The following is an 18,748-nucleotide window of genomic DNA, read 5'->3' as shown; positions in this document are numbered from 1 at the left end:
ACCACCAAAAAGTGATCCAGTGTCCAACAAACCATTGGTAAGTGGCAGCAATCTATTTTAAGTGCTGCTGGGATGGGGTTCCAGAGGCGACTGGAGTCAAAGCTCACTCCTAAATAAGTAAAGTGTCCATTCACTCAAGATCCAAATATCTCGGAACAGTAATGTGGAAGTCCACATTAGAAATCTGTTATGATAAAAGAAACAAAATGCTGAAGTCATTAAAAAAAAGGCATGATGTGGATTGAGCACAAAAGTGAAACCTGCCAGAAAGAGAAGCATGTGTACTCTACGGCACATAAAATGTCTAACGGTGAGGAGTTACTACTGACCTGCAGGAAAGATTATTCTGCCTCAGCAACAAACATACAAATGGGTAGGAAATAGCTATTGGTCAAACAAAACAGAACATGCTGCATTGCATGACTTGGCAGATTGTCAACCATCCATGATTTGAGTTCAAATAGGACTGATAGAATTTCTTCTCGGCCAAATATTTCCTAACTCGTGATAATGTCAGTATAAACTATGGGGCATATTACCAAGGGGGGCGATAGGCAATTATCGCCGATTTAGCGGCCGTTTTCTGCCGCTAAGCGGCGATAATTCTATCGCCCTATTAGTAAACTGTCGCTAACTGATGTTAGGGACAGCTTTTAGGCGATAGCGAGCGGTTTGGGGCCAGCTTTGCATGTCAGCGATGTTTATCGCTAATGACATGCAAAGTGGGCGTACCCAACCCATTAGCGACTGAAAGCAATATCTTCAAAAACGAACGCCTGCTCAGTCCAGTTCTTAGCCATGTTATCCAATGGGAGGTGGATAACATGGCTAAGAGCATTTTGTCGCTAATGCGTGAATATCACTGTATTCTCATCGCTTGATATTTTAGCACAATGGAGAAAAACGTTGCTAATAGCATGTTTTCTCCGCTAACATATCCAGCGATAGGCAGCGATAAAAAAAAATGCGCTAAGCGCATTTAGCGATAAATATCGCTATTTCTTGGTAATATGCCCCCAAGTTATTTATCTTTGGAGGAAAAGCAGAAACTGTTGTCAAGGTTAGCGAAACCACGGAATATCAGAGAGAATACAGTTACGGTGCATTTTCGTGAATTTTCCAAAAAGGCCATTTTATACAGAAAATGTTAGACTAGCCTCGATGTTTATTTCCTTTCTGCCTATTTCATGTGTGGATTCTACCCTATAGTAATTTGACGATTTAGTGAATGACAATAATGTTTAAATTGCATATAAGCACAATATATACTGCTCCCCGGTTTAGATGATGATTTTCTATTTAAAAATATTTATTTTGAATTTTGTAATTTTCGAAATTATCAACCAGCGACAACCAAATATTGAAGATGGTCATCAATTTCTCATCTGCTATATATTGGTCAATGATTTCATTGTATAACACATGTTTAAGGTTGGGACATCAGCATCTGTTTAAAAGGGACCTTCCCTCAAATGTGAAAAGGGTGAAATAGATTAAATCTAAAATATCTGCATGAATGCTCAGAAAATTTGACAGGCATCTAGAAAATATTGGTGCACTGTAATCATAATGACAAAACGATCCAGCCATTTTAAGCCAAAAGAGTTCAAGTTCTAATTGTACATGTAACTCAGACATGGGCGGACCACCTCAAGTCAAAACCAAGTAATATTTATGAAATAGGACAAGCATAGTGGCAACCAAAAACAAAACCTATTGAAACCTGAAAGTGTGCTAATATGTAATTTCAACACTTTCTGCAATTTACACCTCCATAGAAAATAGCCATGCATGGTAAATGTTGTCAATCTTGCATGCATGTCACTGCACGAATGCAACAAACGCCCAAGTAATTCATAAAACCAATCACACATAGGTACAATGTTAACCAACTCATATTGACCTTTATGGATGAAAACATATTCATGTATCATTAGGAAAGTCGCATATTTGCTTCACTCCCTAAGTACTATGCACCTTCACTAAGACATCCCATAGAAATCTGGGGATTGTTACATGAACACTACTGTCAGTATTTAACTGACGCCCCTCTGATTCACACATACTTTGGAATATTCAGTCACTCCCACTAACCAACACCACACAAATACACCAAACCCCCTGAGGTGCTCTTCCATAATATCGACATTTAAATATCCTTCTGCACTTATAACGACATCACAATTTCGACAACCAACATATTGCCACGGTAGGTAGATATGGAGATAAGATTTGTAAGTCATATTTTCTTTGATTCTTTTTAACTATTCATTAGTTGCGTTTTGATTCAGTAAACATGCAGTGCAAACAATCCACACTGCAGAATTAGAAAGAGGTGAGTTGTAGCATGCCTTATTAGATACACAGGAGTAATGAATGGCAAAACAATTCACAATAAACAAACTCACTTTCCCTGGGAGAGGGGGGCAGCTAATGCTGTTGCTTGTGTTCAAACAGAAAAGGGAATGAGTTGCCATTGTTACTACGAGCGTCAGAAGTGGGGGCACCAGAAATCATTGGGGAAGTTGGGACTCAAGTAGAAGAAGATTCAAAACCACTTTTGGGACAGACGGAGGTGTTCAATTTTCTGATGCACTCCTTTTATGCCTCCAAGGGGACAACGGGTCCAGAAACTACACAGAACTCCATATCAGGCTCGCTGATATGTGGGAAGCTGATACAAGTGGAGTCAATTCAGGGTGCTATTCTTGACCTCAATATTGTGGCATACAATCCCCACAGTATTTACACACACGCACATGCACACACACACACACTCAGGCACACACGTAAACGCATATCAATCTGCATTGGTTCTCTTATGCATGCATATTAATCTTTGAATCTAAAAACAATACATTTATACCTAAGGAATAAACACTCTCCAGCAACATTCCAAATTGTCAGTATATACATCCATATAATATTGAGCATTGTTGCACCCACTCCTGCACTTTAAATTCAGAATACAACTATCCAAATATTCTAGATGTCATCACCACAATTAATAGACTGTGTGCCTCATTAGTTACACTTTAAAAGTTATATTTGCTATATCAACTCATTCTATTACACTACTACAAGCATATTTTCCATTAAAATCAACACTTTGTTAATTTTAGCAATACATATATTAATACTACGTGGTCTTAATCTTGACATTATACATGCATTTGAAATAGAACCTGCATATCTGTCATAGCATCTCAAAGCACAATGTAAATTTTTGGGTTCCAGAAATTAATTATGCTTTCTCCAAATGGCCTATATTATATGTTTTGAGTGTTTTGCTTGTCAGTTCTTCTGTTGCCATGGTATGGTACAACAATGAAATGAGTACTTACTTATTTAAAAATTGTATATAGTTTTGTATTAGACACGGATTGGGAGGATGGACCTGGCCTTTAGATAGTAGCAAATATGATTTTCTTTACACACCAGTGCGGGATAAATAAAATAAATGAGAGAAACTGGCCCAAGTCAGCCATAGCAGTCCCAGGATTTTATCCAGCAGCAATCTGAATTTTGCCACATGTAGTTTTCCTTTAAGCTTCGATAAATAAGAGCCTTCAAGTCACAAAGTATGGTAGCTCATGAATACAAAAAATAAACAGATCTGTGTGGAGGTAATTTATACCATGAAGCCATATGCTGTATCTTGTTTTATGATGCTTTTTTTCATGCATCTCTGTTTATTATGCACTACTTTTACATTATTAAAACGTGTAGATCCTCAACCTATCCGCTGTCAAGCATTAGCAGCCCATCCAGGCCTAAGTTTTAGGTCGAGCCTGAAGGCATTGTGTATGCACTGACACTTGGTGACCAATTGTGTAAAAAAAAAGAACTCTATAAAGGAACTTCTAGTAGCCCGCTTATCATTTGATGGCATTATCACTCTTCTTTGCTGCTTTTTAATTCTGCAGCAAGTGTGAGGCCTCTCTTACTTTTCTTTCTGTGGCGCATGGACTAAGTAGAGATTGATTTATCTTAATTAGTGTCCATCCGCTGCTCGTGCTGTAATTTAGATACCACTTTGCTAACTTTTTGTTAGCATGTTTATATAGCGCAAACTCAACCCGATCCGACCTGACCTAAAGATAATTGAGTGTTTTAAATGAGCACCAGTTACATTACACAAGTTCACATTGATGTATTTTAAGCACAGGAAAATTAAGTGATTTGTACAGAATCGCAGGATGTTGAGTCGATGCCGAGACTCAAATCTGGTTCCCCAGTTTTAAAGTCAGCGGCTCTCTCAGAGACAGTTTCCGGATCATATGTGCTGTAGTCTCCATGCTGGAGTTTCAATCTATGCTAGTCTCTGTGTCATGTTTGTAGGATGTGTCTGAGACATACCTCTGGATTTTCCTGCCTGGACATATGTCATTCAGGTCCTACTTGCCCTCAGCTAGCACCAATGGCTCCTAGGCATATAATACCCGCTTGGTTGGAACCTGCCCTTCCACATCTTTAATAATATGCAACTCTCTCATCAGAAATTAAGTCGCAGTCAGCAGACAATCAGCTACTTCTCCGTGGAATCTCCTTTGCTGCAGATCATTTCATGCTCTTCCAGAAGCTGGTGCTCTGTGTGTGATTCAGCTTTTGACCCGTGGGCTCCATAAGAGGCATTCTTGCACTGCAGGGGGAAGAGGCTCGGCAGCACTAGCACCCATCACCCATCACCCACTAGTCCAGGCATAAATGAATAGCATTACCAGTGCACAGAATCACCTGCGTAACGTGGACAAAGGCCCTGTGGAGCCTCGTACAAAAGTTGCTTGTCATATCCTTTGTACTCTTTATTAATCAACCTTTGCTGTAATTCGGGTAAACAGATGACAGATACTCATTTGTTTAAATAGGCCCATGCATGAAGAGTTAAAATGATCTTACTGTGGCTCAGTTACACTCAAGCTATAAGCTCAGGTCCATTATCAACTGGTGGGTATCCCTGTTACCCAGTGGCAGATTAAAACCTGCTGCTATAAATGTTTAATACCAAATGTTCACATGTTTTCATCATCCGGAATATGTGTCAATGCCACTCCACTCTAGGCCACTGCACTCTACGGCACACTACGATACTCCACTCTACACCCCTCCATGCCACTTCACTTTCCACCACTCCATGCCACTCCACTTTATGACACTCCATTTGATGCCACTCCACTCTGTGATAGTCTACGCCACTCAACTCTACGCCACTCTACTCCACACCACTCTCCGCTACGTGACTATCTTTTAGCCATGCTGAATAGCAGTCACGCTGGCGTATAACATGGCTAAAACACATTGCCATAGCCAATAGCTTTAGAATAGAGGAGACCTATTTGTTTTGCCAATCAGTGTTTTTTTTTAAATTCCTGGTCCATGTGGTCCATGTTTAGATTGGTAAACTAAAACTGCATGTCCCAGAATGCAAAGGAAAATAAACGGTGGCTATACCAAACACAACAAACATGAGGTAACTTGGTAACTTGGCACGGTTATAATTTTGCACTTTAGGTTGCTGCAATCCACAAAAAAGCAAAGAAAACAGGACTCGATTGGGAGTCAAGAGAGATATGCAGCCTCAACGGTAGCTCACATAATTACCTCCCCCACATCCCTTCGCCATTATACACCGTTGAGCTATGCTGGAAGCACTTCAAAACTTCACCCACTTCTTAGAGGTGAAACCCGCAGGAGTTGAAGAAGTGCTCCAAACGCCCAACCAATGCACAAGGAGGTGTTTAGAAGAGGAACAAACAGGACATTACAAGAGGATTCCCAGTACCTTGGCTGCATCTGTGAGAATGGTGTTTTCAATGGCGGCTCCTGTCTCTGTGACAGACGCTTTCACCCGGTATTGAGTGATGATTCCATTTGGCTGCTGCGGTCTTCTCCACTCAATGGTTATAAAGTTGGCTTCTGCTTGCTTCACTTTTAAATCAGACACAGAGCTTGGAGCTTGGGAAGAAAGAGCTGAATATTAATCTTTTGATTCGGAATATAAACTTCTCTAACGTTTGCACTGCGTTCACAAATAATCCACAAATATCTTGATAAGGATATAAAGAACAATGCACAAATTCTATTAGTATCTAATATCCATTGTCTAGTAAGAATTAAATGAGAATAACTCGTAACTCGTCCATGTTTCAGACGTACAAACACTACAAAAATGAGTGCCACCAAAATGCTGTTACTGAGACATGACTTTCCAGTTGTTTGCTTTTCTTTTGTAAATAATGGATATCAGGTGTGTCAGAGTGAACCAAGATCACAACTCCTACTTTGCAATCATTTGATAAATGAAAGTCAAGACTAGCATACGATACCTGACAACTGGACCCGGCATGAGAGTGACTCTCGGTCAGTCTTGGTTTAACATACAGCTTCATTGACCATACTGTGCCAGGGCCACACTATATTTTGTAGAAAGTGAAACTACAAGTCCCACAAATGCATAGAGCGGCTAGCCTAACACTAGCACTACCTAAAAGGCACACTCATAATGCAGGACCAGATGATAGCTATACCTTTAGTGTCTTGGGGGCATATTATCAAAGGCCAGTGATAATTATCGCTGGCTGTGATTAGCGATAATTTTATTATCGCAATGCTATCTCAGGAATTTATCGCCCTGGTAGCGCGTTATTAACAACGCGTTTCTCCAGGGCGATAAAAATTGCAGAGATAGCGAGGTTATCACCGTTTTGCAAGGGAACATCGCTGTTTTTGGGGTCAGGGATGTTCCGTGCAAAACGGCAATAACCTTGCTGATACGACCCACAGGGTTGTATCAGCATAATCCACCTCAATGTTAGGGATAGGTAAGTCTGCATTTTAGCAGACGTTAGTTTTTGGCGAAAACAGCGGTTTTCTCCAAAACCTAATGTCTCTGAGAAGGTAGAAGATCACCAGGGCAAGGCTGTAGGTAGTGCCCGAGGAGAAGGTGTCACCGTCAGAGAGAAGCTGGACGTAGTCACGATGAAGATTTATATGTTCAGACTTAGTCTCTTTTTTGTAAGTTGAAAATATCCAGTGGGACGAAGCTGAAGGATACCCCTTCGTTGAAGGACCACTGAACAGAATTTGCTGCATTGGAGAAGAACATAGTGGGACCTGCTGCGAAGTCAGGCCAACCAGTGATGCACAGTGGTCAGATAGACAAGCAGGTTGCTCACGGTCTCCTCTTAGTTTTCAGAGCAGTTTTTAGCCAAAAATTATTTAAGTACCAAGTTTTGGATTTTGGCTCTCTGGGCACCTTTAAATCCACCACCAAGTTTCTAGGACACGAGGGAAACAACTTGGGGGTTAGGACTCCCTCAGGCTGGGTCCAGGTGCGGGTTAAGGATAGTTGGAGTCTTTTCTTTCTCTGAGGTCCTGATCAGGAGGCCAGCTAACTACTCCTTGGAGTCACCCAGAAAATCCTGGGTTTAAGAAGTGGAACAGGGATCAAATAGCAGGGCAGGTCTCTGAGGGTTCATGGCAGGCTTTGGCCAGCAATGCAGTCCTTCCAGGTGCAGAAAATAAGTCTTGTGATGTACACAGCAGGCCACAGCAGCAGGCAGTCCTCTGAGATTCCTTCCGCAGGTCCAGAAAGTGAACTGAAGACTGGGTCTGAGGGTCCTATTTTTATACCTGGTATCTTCTTTGAAGTAGGAGAAGTTTCTAGGGAATTCCCATTGAAGTAATTGACGTTTCCTGCATCCCCTGGCTTCAAGCTAAATGCATGAACAATGCAGTGGTGACCAGTCCTTTGTGTGAAGGCAAGGCACCGCCTATTTAATTGCAAGTGGGCTGTGCCAAGCTCTGCCACATCCTGCCTGTGATGGCCCATCCAGGTACACCTAATCCCTCTACTGTGTGGCTTTCTCAGAGAAATAAACAAAGTTAATCTGCCAACTACACCCAGTCATGTGACCTAGGAACAGGCTGCCCTTCTGAACTCAGATGGATCCCTCTGTCTACAATCTCCTGAGGCACTGGTCTGACCCACGGGGAACTCTTTTCCTCACCTGTGGGCCCCATCTGTGCAGGACCTGACCTTAATTTTCTTACTGATGCATCCAGTAGGAAGACAGTACACCATGGCCAACAAAGTGACATGGCCCATTCCACCCGTTGGTTCAGACTTCTTCCCCAACCCAAGGAAAACTCTGCCCATAAGGATAGCAACCAACAGAGGCCACTAACAGGTATCAGTGTCAAGAGTCTGGCCACAGGCCAACCAGGGGTAGCCAAAAGGGAAACAAAAACAAATTCAGAAAAATATGAAAGTGAAGGCAAAAATTTTGGAGTTGACCCTGCGGAGAGGGTCATGTTCAACAATTACAGCATTGTAAATCTGCTGTTCTCCTGGCATAATAGATATAGCTTTGTGTATACCTAGAGTGCACAGAACCTGCTCCTCTGGAGATCTTGAATCCATAAAAAAGAATGAAGAGTAATTGCCTGTTACAAATTCGGTTGAGATAGTACTTATCAAGCTTTCAAACTTCAATCTCAATATGAGTAGAATTCCATATGATGTTTTTTACATATGATGGAATACAATTTTAAGAATCCAGTTCTTACACACATGGGGCAGAAGTAGATGTCAAGAAGAGGACTTTGAGAGTAAGGTTTTAATGGCAGCCCACTGAGCCTTTAAATTGCAACTACCAAACAAGTATCAAAATATTGGAAGAGAAAGTCAAAATTCTAGTTTTTATCACAATCCCAAGGATGAACCCTTCTTAAATGACACCAGTTTTCAAAAATTGATCAATGGTGTTTATATGCCTTCAAAGTTGTAATTTTATGGGAGTTCTGGAGTCATGCAACCACAGGACTGAAAAATGTCCTGAGAGGAGGCTGGAAGGATAGGGCTTTTCAGAGGCATGGTATATTTGGCTATGAACAACTGTGATTCTTCTGACATCTGCCTGAGAAAAAGAAACTATGGCATTAATGTCCATAAAGTCAATGAAAATAACCCATGCTTTAACTGACAAGTCTGAAGTAAGACAGAGCTAAAGGGAAAGTGTACAACAGCCTTCTCAGCCACTGACAATGAAGAATGTTGTCTGCCCTGTAATCTGGTTCCAGAAATCAGTAGCAAAATAGGAGAATCAATGCATTGTGCTGGGAAGCAAAAAGGTCTAATATAGGACAGTGAAACCTCAACTATAACTTCAAGAAGGCCTGATGATACAAAAGCCCAGACATGAGGGAAAGCCTCTGCTAAAGGTACCTGTCCGACAGTTGTCCTGACCTCATATATGAATGGTTGTAAGGGACTAGACAAGTTTGCTTGCCTATTGGCCATTCTAGGCAAATCAACCTCCTGGACCTGGTCTCACATGGATGACTTACATAGTCCTTGGCTGTTATAGTTTCCATTTTAAGAAGAACTGCAGAATTCAACCGCTGAGATTGAATAACTAGACAGCTTGCCACATTACTACCAATTCCTTCCATTTGAAGAAAAGTTAGCTACTCATTTCGACCAGAACACCTGAGTCTGACCAACCCCTTCTGCTTGCATCTGTGGTGATTGTAACTCAAGGAGTGGGGACACACTGGAACTCCCGGAAATAGGCAGTAAGGAATCAATGACCACTTCAGTTCCTTGGAAAAAGAACTAGTATGGGATCCATGAGACTATCATGAAGAGGAAACCAAAACCTGATGAGATAACAGACTAAAATCCACAAGCCCATGTCACAAGAGAAGGGCCACCAACATGTTCCTTGCAGCTGCAATAAATGGAGAGCTGCATTGGATAATGCTTTGAAGCTAAGTTCTTAATTTGTTTGGACTTTCCCAGATCTGTTCAGAATCTGGCACCAATATATTGTAGATCTCTTGATGGTGCAAGATATGATTTGTCCCAATTCAGAAGGTAACCATACTCCAATAAAAGAATGCACACTCTAGTCATGTCTCTTTACACAAGGTCCTTAGATGGCACACAGACCAACCAATAGTCCAATACGGATGGACCATTCTACCCTCTCTCTGCTTCGAATAGAATGACATCCTTCAACAGGGCACATAATAACTCGTCATAAAGCAAATGCTGCCCAATGTGGACAACTTCTACTTGCCAGGCATTTTCTCTCCAAGTGATGGCTGTGTTATATGTTGAAATACACTGTATTGTAACTCCTGTCCTTCTAAAGGACTGTGCTCACAATCAAAGCCAAATTGAAGTCGCAAGCAAGCAATGATTAATGCAGTCTACCCGCAAGTTCACATCTCTATGTACGATACTATAAACAATAAGGTGTAAAAGGTTAAGCCCTCCTCATTAATAGTCATGAGGTAAGCCTGGTGTGATATTGTTATGCCCTGTGCAATGAGCTGGTCTGATTGCAGCGCTCTGCAATTTTAATGTTGCACTCAAAAAAGTTCAGTTCCCATGAGTGTAAGATGTTTTCCACAAAGGCACTTGGTTTGGAAGACTTGTACTCATAACACAGCATATGTATTTGTAATACGCATATTCAGACAGGATGGTATCTTGGTGCTGAATAACAAATGTTTACTGATACTCAGCTCAATGGTACTTATTTTATGAACCTCAGACGGATGTAAGACTGAATGGACAAACTGGGATTTGAACCTAAGATCATGAAGTCAAACACAGGCCTCTGCAATTGATGTCTATCAAACTAAAACCCGTGCAGAGGATGCCTCGCTTCACTATGTCCAAAAAGCCACCAGACCTGAAAGCCAATTAGGAAAATCAACCAGATTTGCTATTCATTGTGGACTAGAGCACTGCATGAAGAATTGCAGAAATATATTGTACAAACAATGTAAGATAATGCAGCACCAGCTTTAGTAAGAAGAAGGCTTTTTAATACCACCAGAAGAATTTTGATAAAGTGTCTGCAAGCACTAATTACAATCTAATTAACTTGTAATTTTGGTGTGTCTTATCTGTCATGGTTTTATGATGGGAATGCTAGGTTTTACTTAACAAGACTTCGATTTAATCTATTTCACTTTTTAGTTGCTTTTCCTAGAAATGCAGCTTTGGGGCTCAATGATGCCGAGTTGTCTATGCAACAACCTTGCTCAACAAAGCCCAATGCACATTATTGTATTATGTTGTTTATATTCTCAGACAAGAAAACGTTTTTTGTATTGCATTTTCTGCTCCCTCATGATTAAAATTCACAAAGAGGAGTTGCATAATGCACTCTATAGTATTTTTTCGTTTAAATTCTCAGACATGAAAACGTTTTTTGTTTTCCATTTTCCGCTCCTTCGCGATTAATCAATCATATAATTTGTAAAGCGCACTACATACCCGCAAGGGTTTCAAGGAGCTGGGGGGTGGGGAGGAAGGGGGTGCTGTTGCCACGGGACGAACAACCAGGTCTTGAGTTGTCTCCTGAAGGTTAGAAGGTCTTCGGTTTGTCATAGGATGAGGAGGAGGGTGTTCCAGGTCTTGGCGGCGCTGTGGGAGAAGGATTTGCCTCCGGCTGTGGTTCTGCAGGTGCGTGGGATGGTAGCCAGGGAGAGGTCTGTTGGGTACGTAGAAGGAGAGTCGACTGTTGAGATAGGCTGGGCCTGCCTTGTGGAGTGACTTGTGTGCGTGGATCAGGAGCTTAAAGGAGACTCTTCTGTCGACAGGGAGCCAGTGCAGGTTCCTCAGGTGGGGGGTGATGTGGTCGTTGCGCGGGACGTCGAGGATCAGGCATGCTGAGGCATTCTGGATTCTTTGCAGTCTGTTGATGAGCTTGGTCTGGGCTCCAGCGTAGAGGGCGTCTTCGTCGTCTAGTCTGCTGCTGACTAGGGCCTGGGTGACTGTTTTCCTTGTGTCTGTCGGGATCCATCTGTAGATTTTGCGGAGCATCCGGAGGGTGTTGAAGCAGGAGGAGGAGACAGCGTTGACTTGTTTGGTCATGGTGAGTTTCGAGTCGAGGATGACTCCCAGGTTGCGTGCGTGGTTGGTGGGTGAAGGGGGGTCCCCAGTGATGTGGGCCACCAGGAATCGTCCCACGCTGAGGGGTTGGGCCCGAGGATGAGGATCTCAGTCTTGTCTGTGTTCAGTTTAAGGTGGCTATCCTCCATCCAGTCAGCGACGGCCTTCATTCGCTGGTGTAGGTTGGATTTGGCAGTGAGGGGGTCCTTGGTGAGAGAGAGGATCAGTTGTGTGTCATCGGCATAGGAGATTATGTTGAGGTTGTGATGTCGGGCGATGCGTGCGAGAGGCGCCATGTAGACGTTGAACAACGTCGGGCTGAGGGAGGATCCCTGTGGGACGCCGCAGATGATCTCTGAGGCTTCGGATTGGAACGGGGGAGGCGGACTCTCTGGGTTCTGCCAGAGAGGAAGGAGGAGGTCCAGTCCAGGGCCTTGTCTCGGATCCCTGCGTCGTGGAGTCGTGTGCGTAGTGTGCGATGGCAGATGGTATAGAAGGCGGCGGAGAGGTCCAGGAGGATGAGGGCCGCCGTCTCACCTTTGTCCAGTAGTATCCTGATGTCGTCTGTGGCGGCGATGAGGGCGGTCTCGGTGCTGTGGTTGCTGCGGAAACCTGACTGGCAGGGGTCCAGGATGCTGTTGTCTACGAGGTAGCGGGTGAGTTGGATGTTGACTATCTTCTCGATGACCTTAGCTGGGAACAGAAGCAGGGAGATGGGCCGGAAGTTTTTCAGTTCTCTCGGGTGCACCTTGGGTTTCTTCAGTAGAGCATTGATCTCGGCGTGTTTCCAGCTTTCAGGGAAGGTTGCGGTCTCGAAGGAGAGGTTGATGATGTTGCGTCGGTGGGGTGCGATGGAGCTGTCGGCTTTGTTGAAGATGTGGTGTGGGAAAGGGTCAGACGGCGAACCGGAGTGGATTGTGCCCATGGTCTTGATTGTGTCTTCGATGCTCACGTAGGCCCAGGTTGTCAGGGGGTCGTTGTCGGTGGGGTGAGGTTGTTCCGGCGTGTTGGGGCCTTTTAGGGACATCCGGGGGTTGAAGCTATTGTGGATGTCAGCGATCTGGCGGTAGAAGAAGGAGGCCAGGGAATTGCACAGGGCTTGCAACGGTGGGATGTCGTTGGCGTTGGAGCTGGGGTTGGAGAGTTCCTTCACGACGTTGAAGATCTCCTTGCTGTTGTGTGCGTTGTTGTTGAGGCGGTCTTTGAAGGAGGCTCTCGTGGCGGTCCTGATGAGGTGGTAGTGGATGCGGATGGCGTCTTTGTGGGCTGTGCGGCTGTGCGGCTACTTCTCGCTGAGCCATATGTTCTCCAACTTTGGACAGGTGCGCTTTGACGCTAGGAGTTCCGGGGTGAACCAGTTGGCTCTCTTGTTGGTGTCTTTGAGGGTTGTTTTTTTCAGTGGGTCTAAGGTGTTGGCGCAGTCGTCCATCCATCGTCTGAGGGTGCGTGCACCCTCGTCGGGGTTGGAGGGGTTGGTCGGTGGGTTGAGTGCGAGGTTTGTCTGTAGTTGTACTTCAGTGATTTTGCCCCAGCAGCGTCGGGGGATCTCTAGAGTGCGGTGAGGTGCGATGGGTTTACGGAAGGTGAAGTGGATGCAGTGGTGGTCGGTCCAGGTAGGTTCAGAGATGTGGCTGAAGGAGACGTGTGGGCTAGAGGAGAATATGGCGCGTGCGTGTGTCCGGCGATATGGGTTGGCGATGTGACGCGCTCTTTCAATCCGAGGTTGGCGGGGTTGTCTATCAGGGTGGCGGAGTTGCTGTCGTTGCTGTTCTCCAGGTGGAAGTTCAGGTCTCCGAGGAGAATGTAGTTGGTGGAGGTCAGTGCGTGCGTTCTGATGAAGTCGTCGATGGCGTCACAGAATTGCGGTCAGTGTCCGGGTGGTCTGTAGATGAGGGTGCCTCTTAGGGGGTGGAGGCTTCGTTCAACCAGGTCTCGGTCAGGAAGCGACGCCCGGAGATGCGGTGTCAAGTAGGTCCCAGAGCGGGTGTTGATCAGGATGCATCGGAGCTAGTTGTGTTTTGTTGTGGGACATTGTTCGAAGTCATGTAAAAGAAAATCTGTTCAAATTCCTAAAGTTTCTTGTTTAAATGAAAGCGATTCTGATTCTTCTTCTTGTGATTCTGATGATGTTCATGATCAAAGAAAATGTAACATTGTGTTAAATATCAATGGTAAAAATAGTACCAAACCGTTGTGTATTGTTAAATTTGGAGGTATTCCTTTGCAGGTGGCTGCGGATTCTGGATCTCCATTCACCATCATAGCTAAAGATGTATGGCAATCTAATCTAGTCAATGATCTTGGTCCTCATTTAGAACCTCCTGACGTACCTCCTGAAAGTTTCCCTGGGGACAAGATTGATTTATTGGGGTTTCGTTCATAGGTTCTTGATTTTAAAAGTCTCTCTGCGGTTTGCAAGTTGTATATAGCCCAAGATGGTCCCTCTGTCTTAGGCTGGAAAGACCAAGGAGTGTTGAACATAATACATGACCCCAATAGCCCTCAACAGGTTCTTGTAGCATGTGATAGCGAAACTACAAAAAATTGGGTTGTGAATGAATTTCCCAAAGTTTTTTCTGGGAAGATTGGCAAACTTGATGAGTTTTCTCACCGCATTAGACTCAAAGACAATGCTGTTCCTAGAATACACAAGGTAAGGCATGTACCTCTTATTGTAAGAGATGAAGTTAAGAAAGAACTTCTCAAATTGCAAGAATGCAGTATTAACGAACCAGTCGAGGCGTCATAATGGATTTCTCCATTGATGGTTGCGCGGCACGCCAATGAAAAAATCCGTCTATGCGTCGATTTGAGAAATTTAAATAACAACATAATTATTGACCAATTTCCTTTGCCAAAGATTGATGAAATGTTGTCTTTAACTCGAGGATATAAGTATTTTTTTACAGTTGACTTATCGTCAGCTTATCATCAAATTGTTTTGCATCACTCTAGCCGCAGTTTAACTACTTTTTGTACACCATTTGGTTGTTTTCGTTTTAAACGAATGCCGTTTGGCCTTGCGTCGGTGGCTGCAGTGTTTCAGCGAATAATGGCACAACTTTTTGGGGATATGCCTGGCATTACATTTTTTCAAGACGATATCCTTATTATGGGTCAAGATGTTACGCAACATGATTTGAGACTTAGAGAAGTGATGAGAATTCTTGATAAATATGGGTTAACTTTTGAAGCATCTAAATGTAAATTCTCAGAAAATAAAGTTGTGTATTTAGGTCACGAAATTGGGGAATCTGGTATCAGACCAAAGATAAAACTTGTCAGGGCAATTTTAGATGCTACTTTTCCGAAGACCAAAGATGAACTAAGATCATTCCTAGGTTTGGCCGAATTTTATTCTAAATTTGTAAATAATTTTTCTTGCAAAACCCAACCCATGAGAGATTTACTCAAGAACAAGGTTTCCTTTTCTTGGTCTGATGAGTGTCAGTATGCTTTCGACTTGATTAAGAAAGCTGTTTGCAATGCTCCAAATCTGCAGGGTTTTGATCCCATGTCCCCTACTATTGTGACTACTGGCGCAAGTTCTAATGGTTTAGGTAGTGTGTTAACTTAAGTTACGGAAGATAATGGTGAGGTTATTGTTGCCTTTGCTTCCAGGTCTCTTACTCTTACTTGTGGAGAAGTGTGGCTCACTGGTTAGAGGAGGCAGACCTGGAAGCAGAGGTCAGCCCGGGACCAGGGTTCAATTCCCGGCTCGGTGGGGTCTTGAGTCCTAAAATGTCCATGGACTCGACAATTCTCGCTCCGGTGCCTACTCGATTCACAGGTTCACACTCTGCGACTCTGGGCAATAGCTTGCTTAATCTCCACAACGGCCCCTCGCGGCGGGATGCCTGGCTTTCACCTTGCAGATACCCTGCCGGGGTTATCTCACAGGGGAATACCAGGACGGGTTCCCTAAGCAAGCGCTTAGAAACCGCTCGGTGATTTGCGCTATATAAATTCCTGTACATTTACATTTACATTTACTCCTTCTGTGCAAAAATACTCAGTAGTTAAGAGAGAGACTTTGGCGGTGGTAAGGAGTCTAGAGCATTTCAGGAAATTTTTATGGGGTAAGCAATTCTGTGTTAGAACTGACCATAAGCTGCTCACTAAATTGTTAACTATTGATGGGTTGTATAGAGCGACTGCAAGGATTGCTAGACTCTCCATGCGTCTGCAAGATTATATATTTGATATTCAGTATGTACCTGGAGCAAAGAATGTTGTAGCTGACTGCTTAAGTAGGCTTTCCTTACCAGTTACCAAAATTGATTCTAGTTCTTGGGATGACTTTTCTGTTGCTAATGTTGTTTTCAGTGGAAATTCAGAAAGTTGCATTTCAAAAGAACAATGGTTGGAGGCAGATTCATCAGATTTATTATTGACAGAGGTTAAGTCTAGAATTATTGATGGTTGGTCCATGTTGCATAAAAAGAATCTATTGGATAATTTGAAACCTTATTGGGAAGTGAGGGATGAACTTACTGTCGATGATAATTTTGTTTTGAGAGGTGATAAAATAATTCCTCCTACATCTTTGAAAGAACGTATAATCCTACTGTCCCATGAAGGACACCCAGGTATTACTCGCTCTAAGTCTAGGGTGAAAGACTCTTATTGGTGGCCAGGTTTAGATAAATCTGTTGAAGTTAAAGTAAGAAATTGTATTAACTGTGAGACTTCTGATAAGTCTAAGAAAACTTTTAATCCTCCTTTAGATGTTGTTCATTCCCCAGATTTGCCATGGAATGAAGTAGCTTTGGATATTATGGCCCCTATGACTTGGTTTGATTATTCTAACAAATTTATTATTGTGCTTGTGGATTTGTTTTCTCGTTGGTTTGAATTAAAAGTTGTAGACAAAGTGGATACAAAATCTGTAATTGGATTTTTAGAATCAATTTTTCTTCAAGAAGGTTTTCCATCTTCTTTACTAACTGATAAAGGAGTACAATTTAAATCGCATGAAATGTTATAATTCCTTTCTAAGAATGGAATCAAAGAAAATCTTACTCCACTGTATCACCCATCTTGCAATGGTGTTGTGGAAAGATTGAACAGGATTGTAAAAGATACTGTGCAATTATGCAGAAAGTCCAATTTATCCTGGGATGATGAATTGAAGAAAATGTTGTGGTCATATTGTGTTACCCTCCATCCTTCTTTAGGTAAAAGTCCTTTTTCTTTAATGCGTTGCAGGATTCCTTATTCTAAAACCAATCCTGGATGGATGGAGAGGGGAGGTATGTCTTTTTGTGATCTTAATGAAGTTAAGAATACCTTGACTTGTTCTCAATCGAAGAATAAATTGTATTATGACAATAAGCATGGCACTCGTCCTGCTGATCTTCAAATTGGCCAATTTGTATGTATTAAAAATCCTCGGAAAGTGCCTAAGGGTTTTAGAAAATTTTCTCAACCTAGAAGAATCTCTAAAATTCCTCATAATACTGTTACCCTTGACAATGGAGAAACATGGCATATGAGTCGCTTAGCGTTAGCAAATTCGAATTTGGGTGACTCAATACCATTGTCTCAAGCTGTGCCTGTCTCTCCATTTTGGTGTTATGATAATGGGAATACTGTTGGGGATTGTGCTCTTGAAAATCCTAATGAGATGTCTTTTAGAGAACCTTGTATTCAACCACATATTGTTCAAACATCCAGTGGAAGAATTGTCAAAAGACCTGAAAGGTATAATAAATTCTTGTGTTATTAGTTTTTTTATTATTTTTTATAAAAGGGGAAGATGTGTAGTATTGGTTAGGATTTATTTATTAATTCTGTAGAGTTTAGAGTGTTTAGTGTGTAATAGTGTTCTCATTCTGTATTCCTATGTTGTGTCAGGTACATTCTATGTTTCAGTTGACGGGCACTTGAATACCAGATGATGACATGATTGGATGTAGATTTGTGTTACTCCAATAAAGGATACATTTATCTACCTTTTATTAAATATACTTCTTTGTGATTACTACATGTAGCAAGGATGAAAATAGTCAACCTCACGGGTGTTCGACTTGACTAGGGGATGTTGATCAGTTTGGGGTGACACTAATGCCCTTTTTGAAATGCAAAAAGTGTTTGACAGCTGAGGACATACATACTTTGCAAACACGGGCAAAGCTACTACTACGTCTGGCCTTCCAAAGCAGGTGCAGTGGTTATTATTCTAAATTGTATTTATTGCAAGCAAATGGCATCTAATTGGGCACCACATGCAAAGGCAAAATAAACAGCTGGTATTTAAAATTAATATAAACAAAATAAAATACTTTAATCCAGTTTCGCTACATAAGAGAAATGAACTGTTTTTAGGCGAATTCAAATATGTGGAGAGCCTTTGTGCAGTCTGTCAACGTGAGGGGAGCTAATGGGCAAAGTGGGTTAACCTAGGCAGTATGTTGTGGTGTGTGGGAGCAAAAGGTAAACCACAATTTAACACACTAATAGGCAAAGTGCACTGACCAAAGCTCCTCTACTCATGTTTATTTTGCGGAAAAATAATAATCTGGTTTGACAGCTACTGCTTATTTCAAGGCCAGCCATAAAAATGTGTGGAGTGTTTTTCTGCTCATAAGCAGAAGCAGAATCTTGTGAATGGAACACTTATGATGTAAAAACACTGCGATGTCACGAGGCACCGGGCAAATGCAGGGGGAGGCATTGTGTGAACTTTGTGCATGGTTGAAAGGGTTGGCAGTGCGTGCACCCGCCCTTTTTGTGCCGTAAATCACTAGGGCATGTGTCAATGTGTGCATGATTATATTCTTGTTTCAGGAATAAACCTAACCTTACACCCAATAGGATATTGGTTTCTTTTTGTGC

The 18,748-nt window shown here is 42.5% G+C and overlaps 1 protein-coding gene across 1 annotated transcript in view; it reads right to left on the bottom strand.

Annotated features, from left to right (window-relative positions):
- The window catches only part of PTPRQ (protein tyrosine phosphatase receptor type Q), a 1,452,710-nt gene that overhangs the window by 818,119 nt on the left and 615,843 nt on the right, over positions 1-18,748 (bottom strand). The window contains exon 27 of the mRNA XM_086919596.1: positions 5,783-5,955. Within this exon, the coding sequence (XP_086775722.1) occupies positions 5,783-5,955 (173 nt within the window). The remainder of the gene's footprint in view (positions 1-5,782; positions 5,956-18,748) is intronic.

The sequence above is a fragment of the Lissotriton vulgaris genome, chromosome 1_1, assembly GCF_964263255.1.
Source record: "Lissotriton vulgaris chromosome 1_1, aLisVul1.2, whole genome shotgun sequence".
NCBI classification, from domain to species: domain Eukaryota; kingdom Metazoa; phylum Chordata; class Amphibia; order Caudata; family Salamandridae; genus Lissotriton; species Lissotriton vulgaris.
This window is presented reverse-complemented; position numbering and strand designations above follow the sequence as displayed.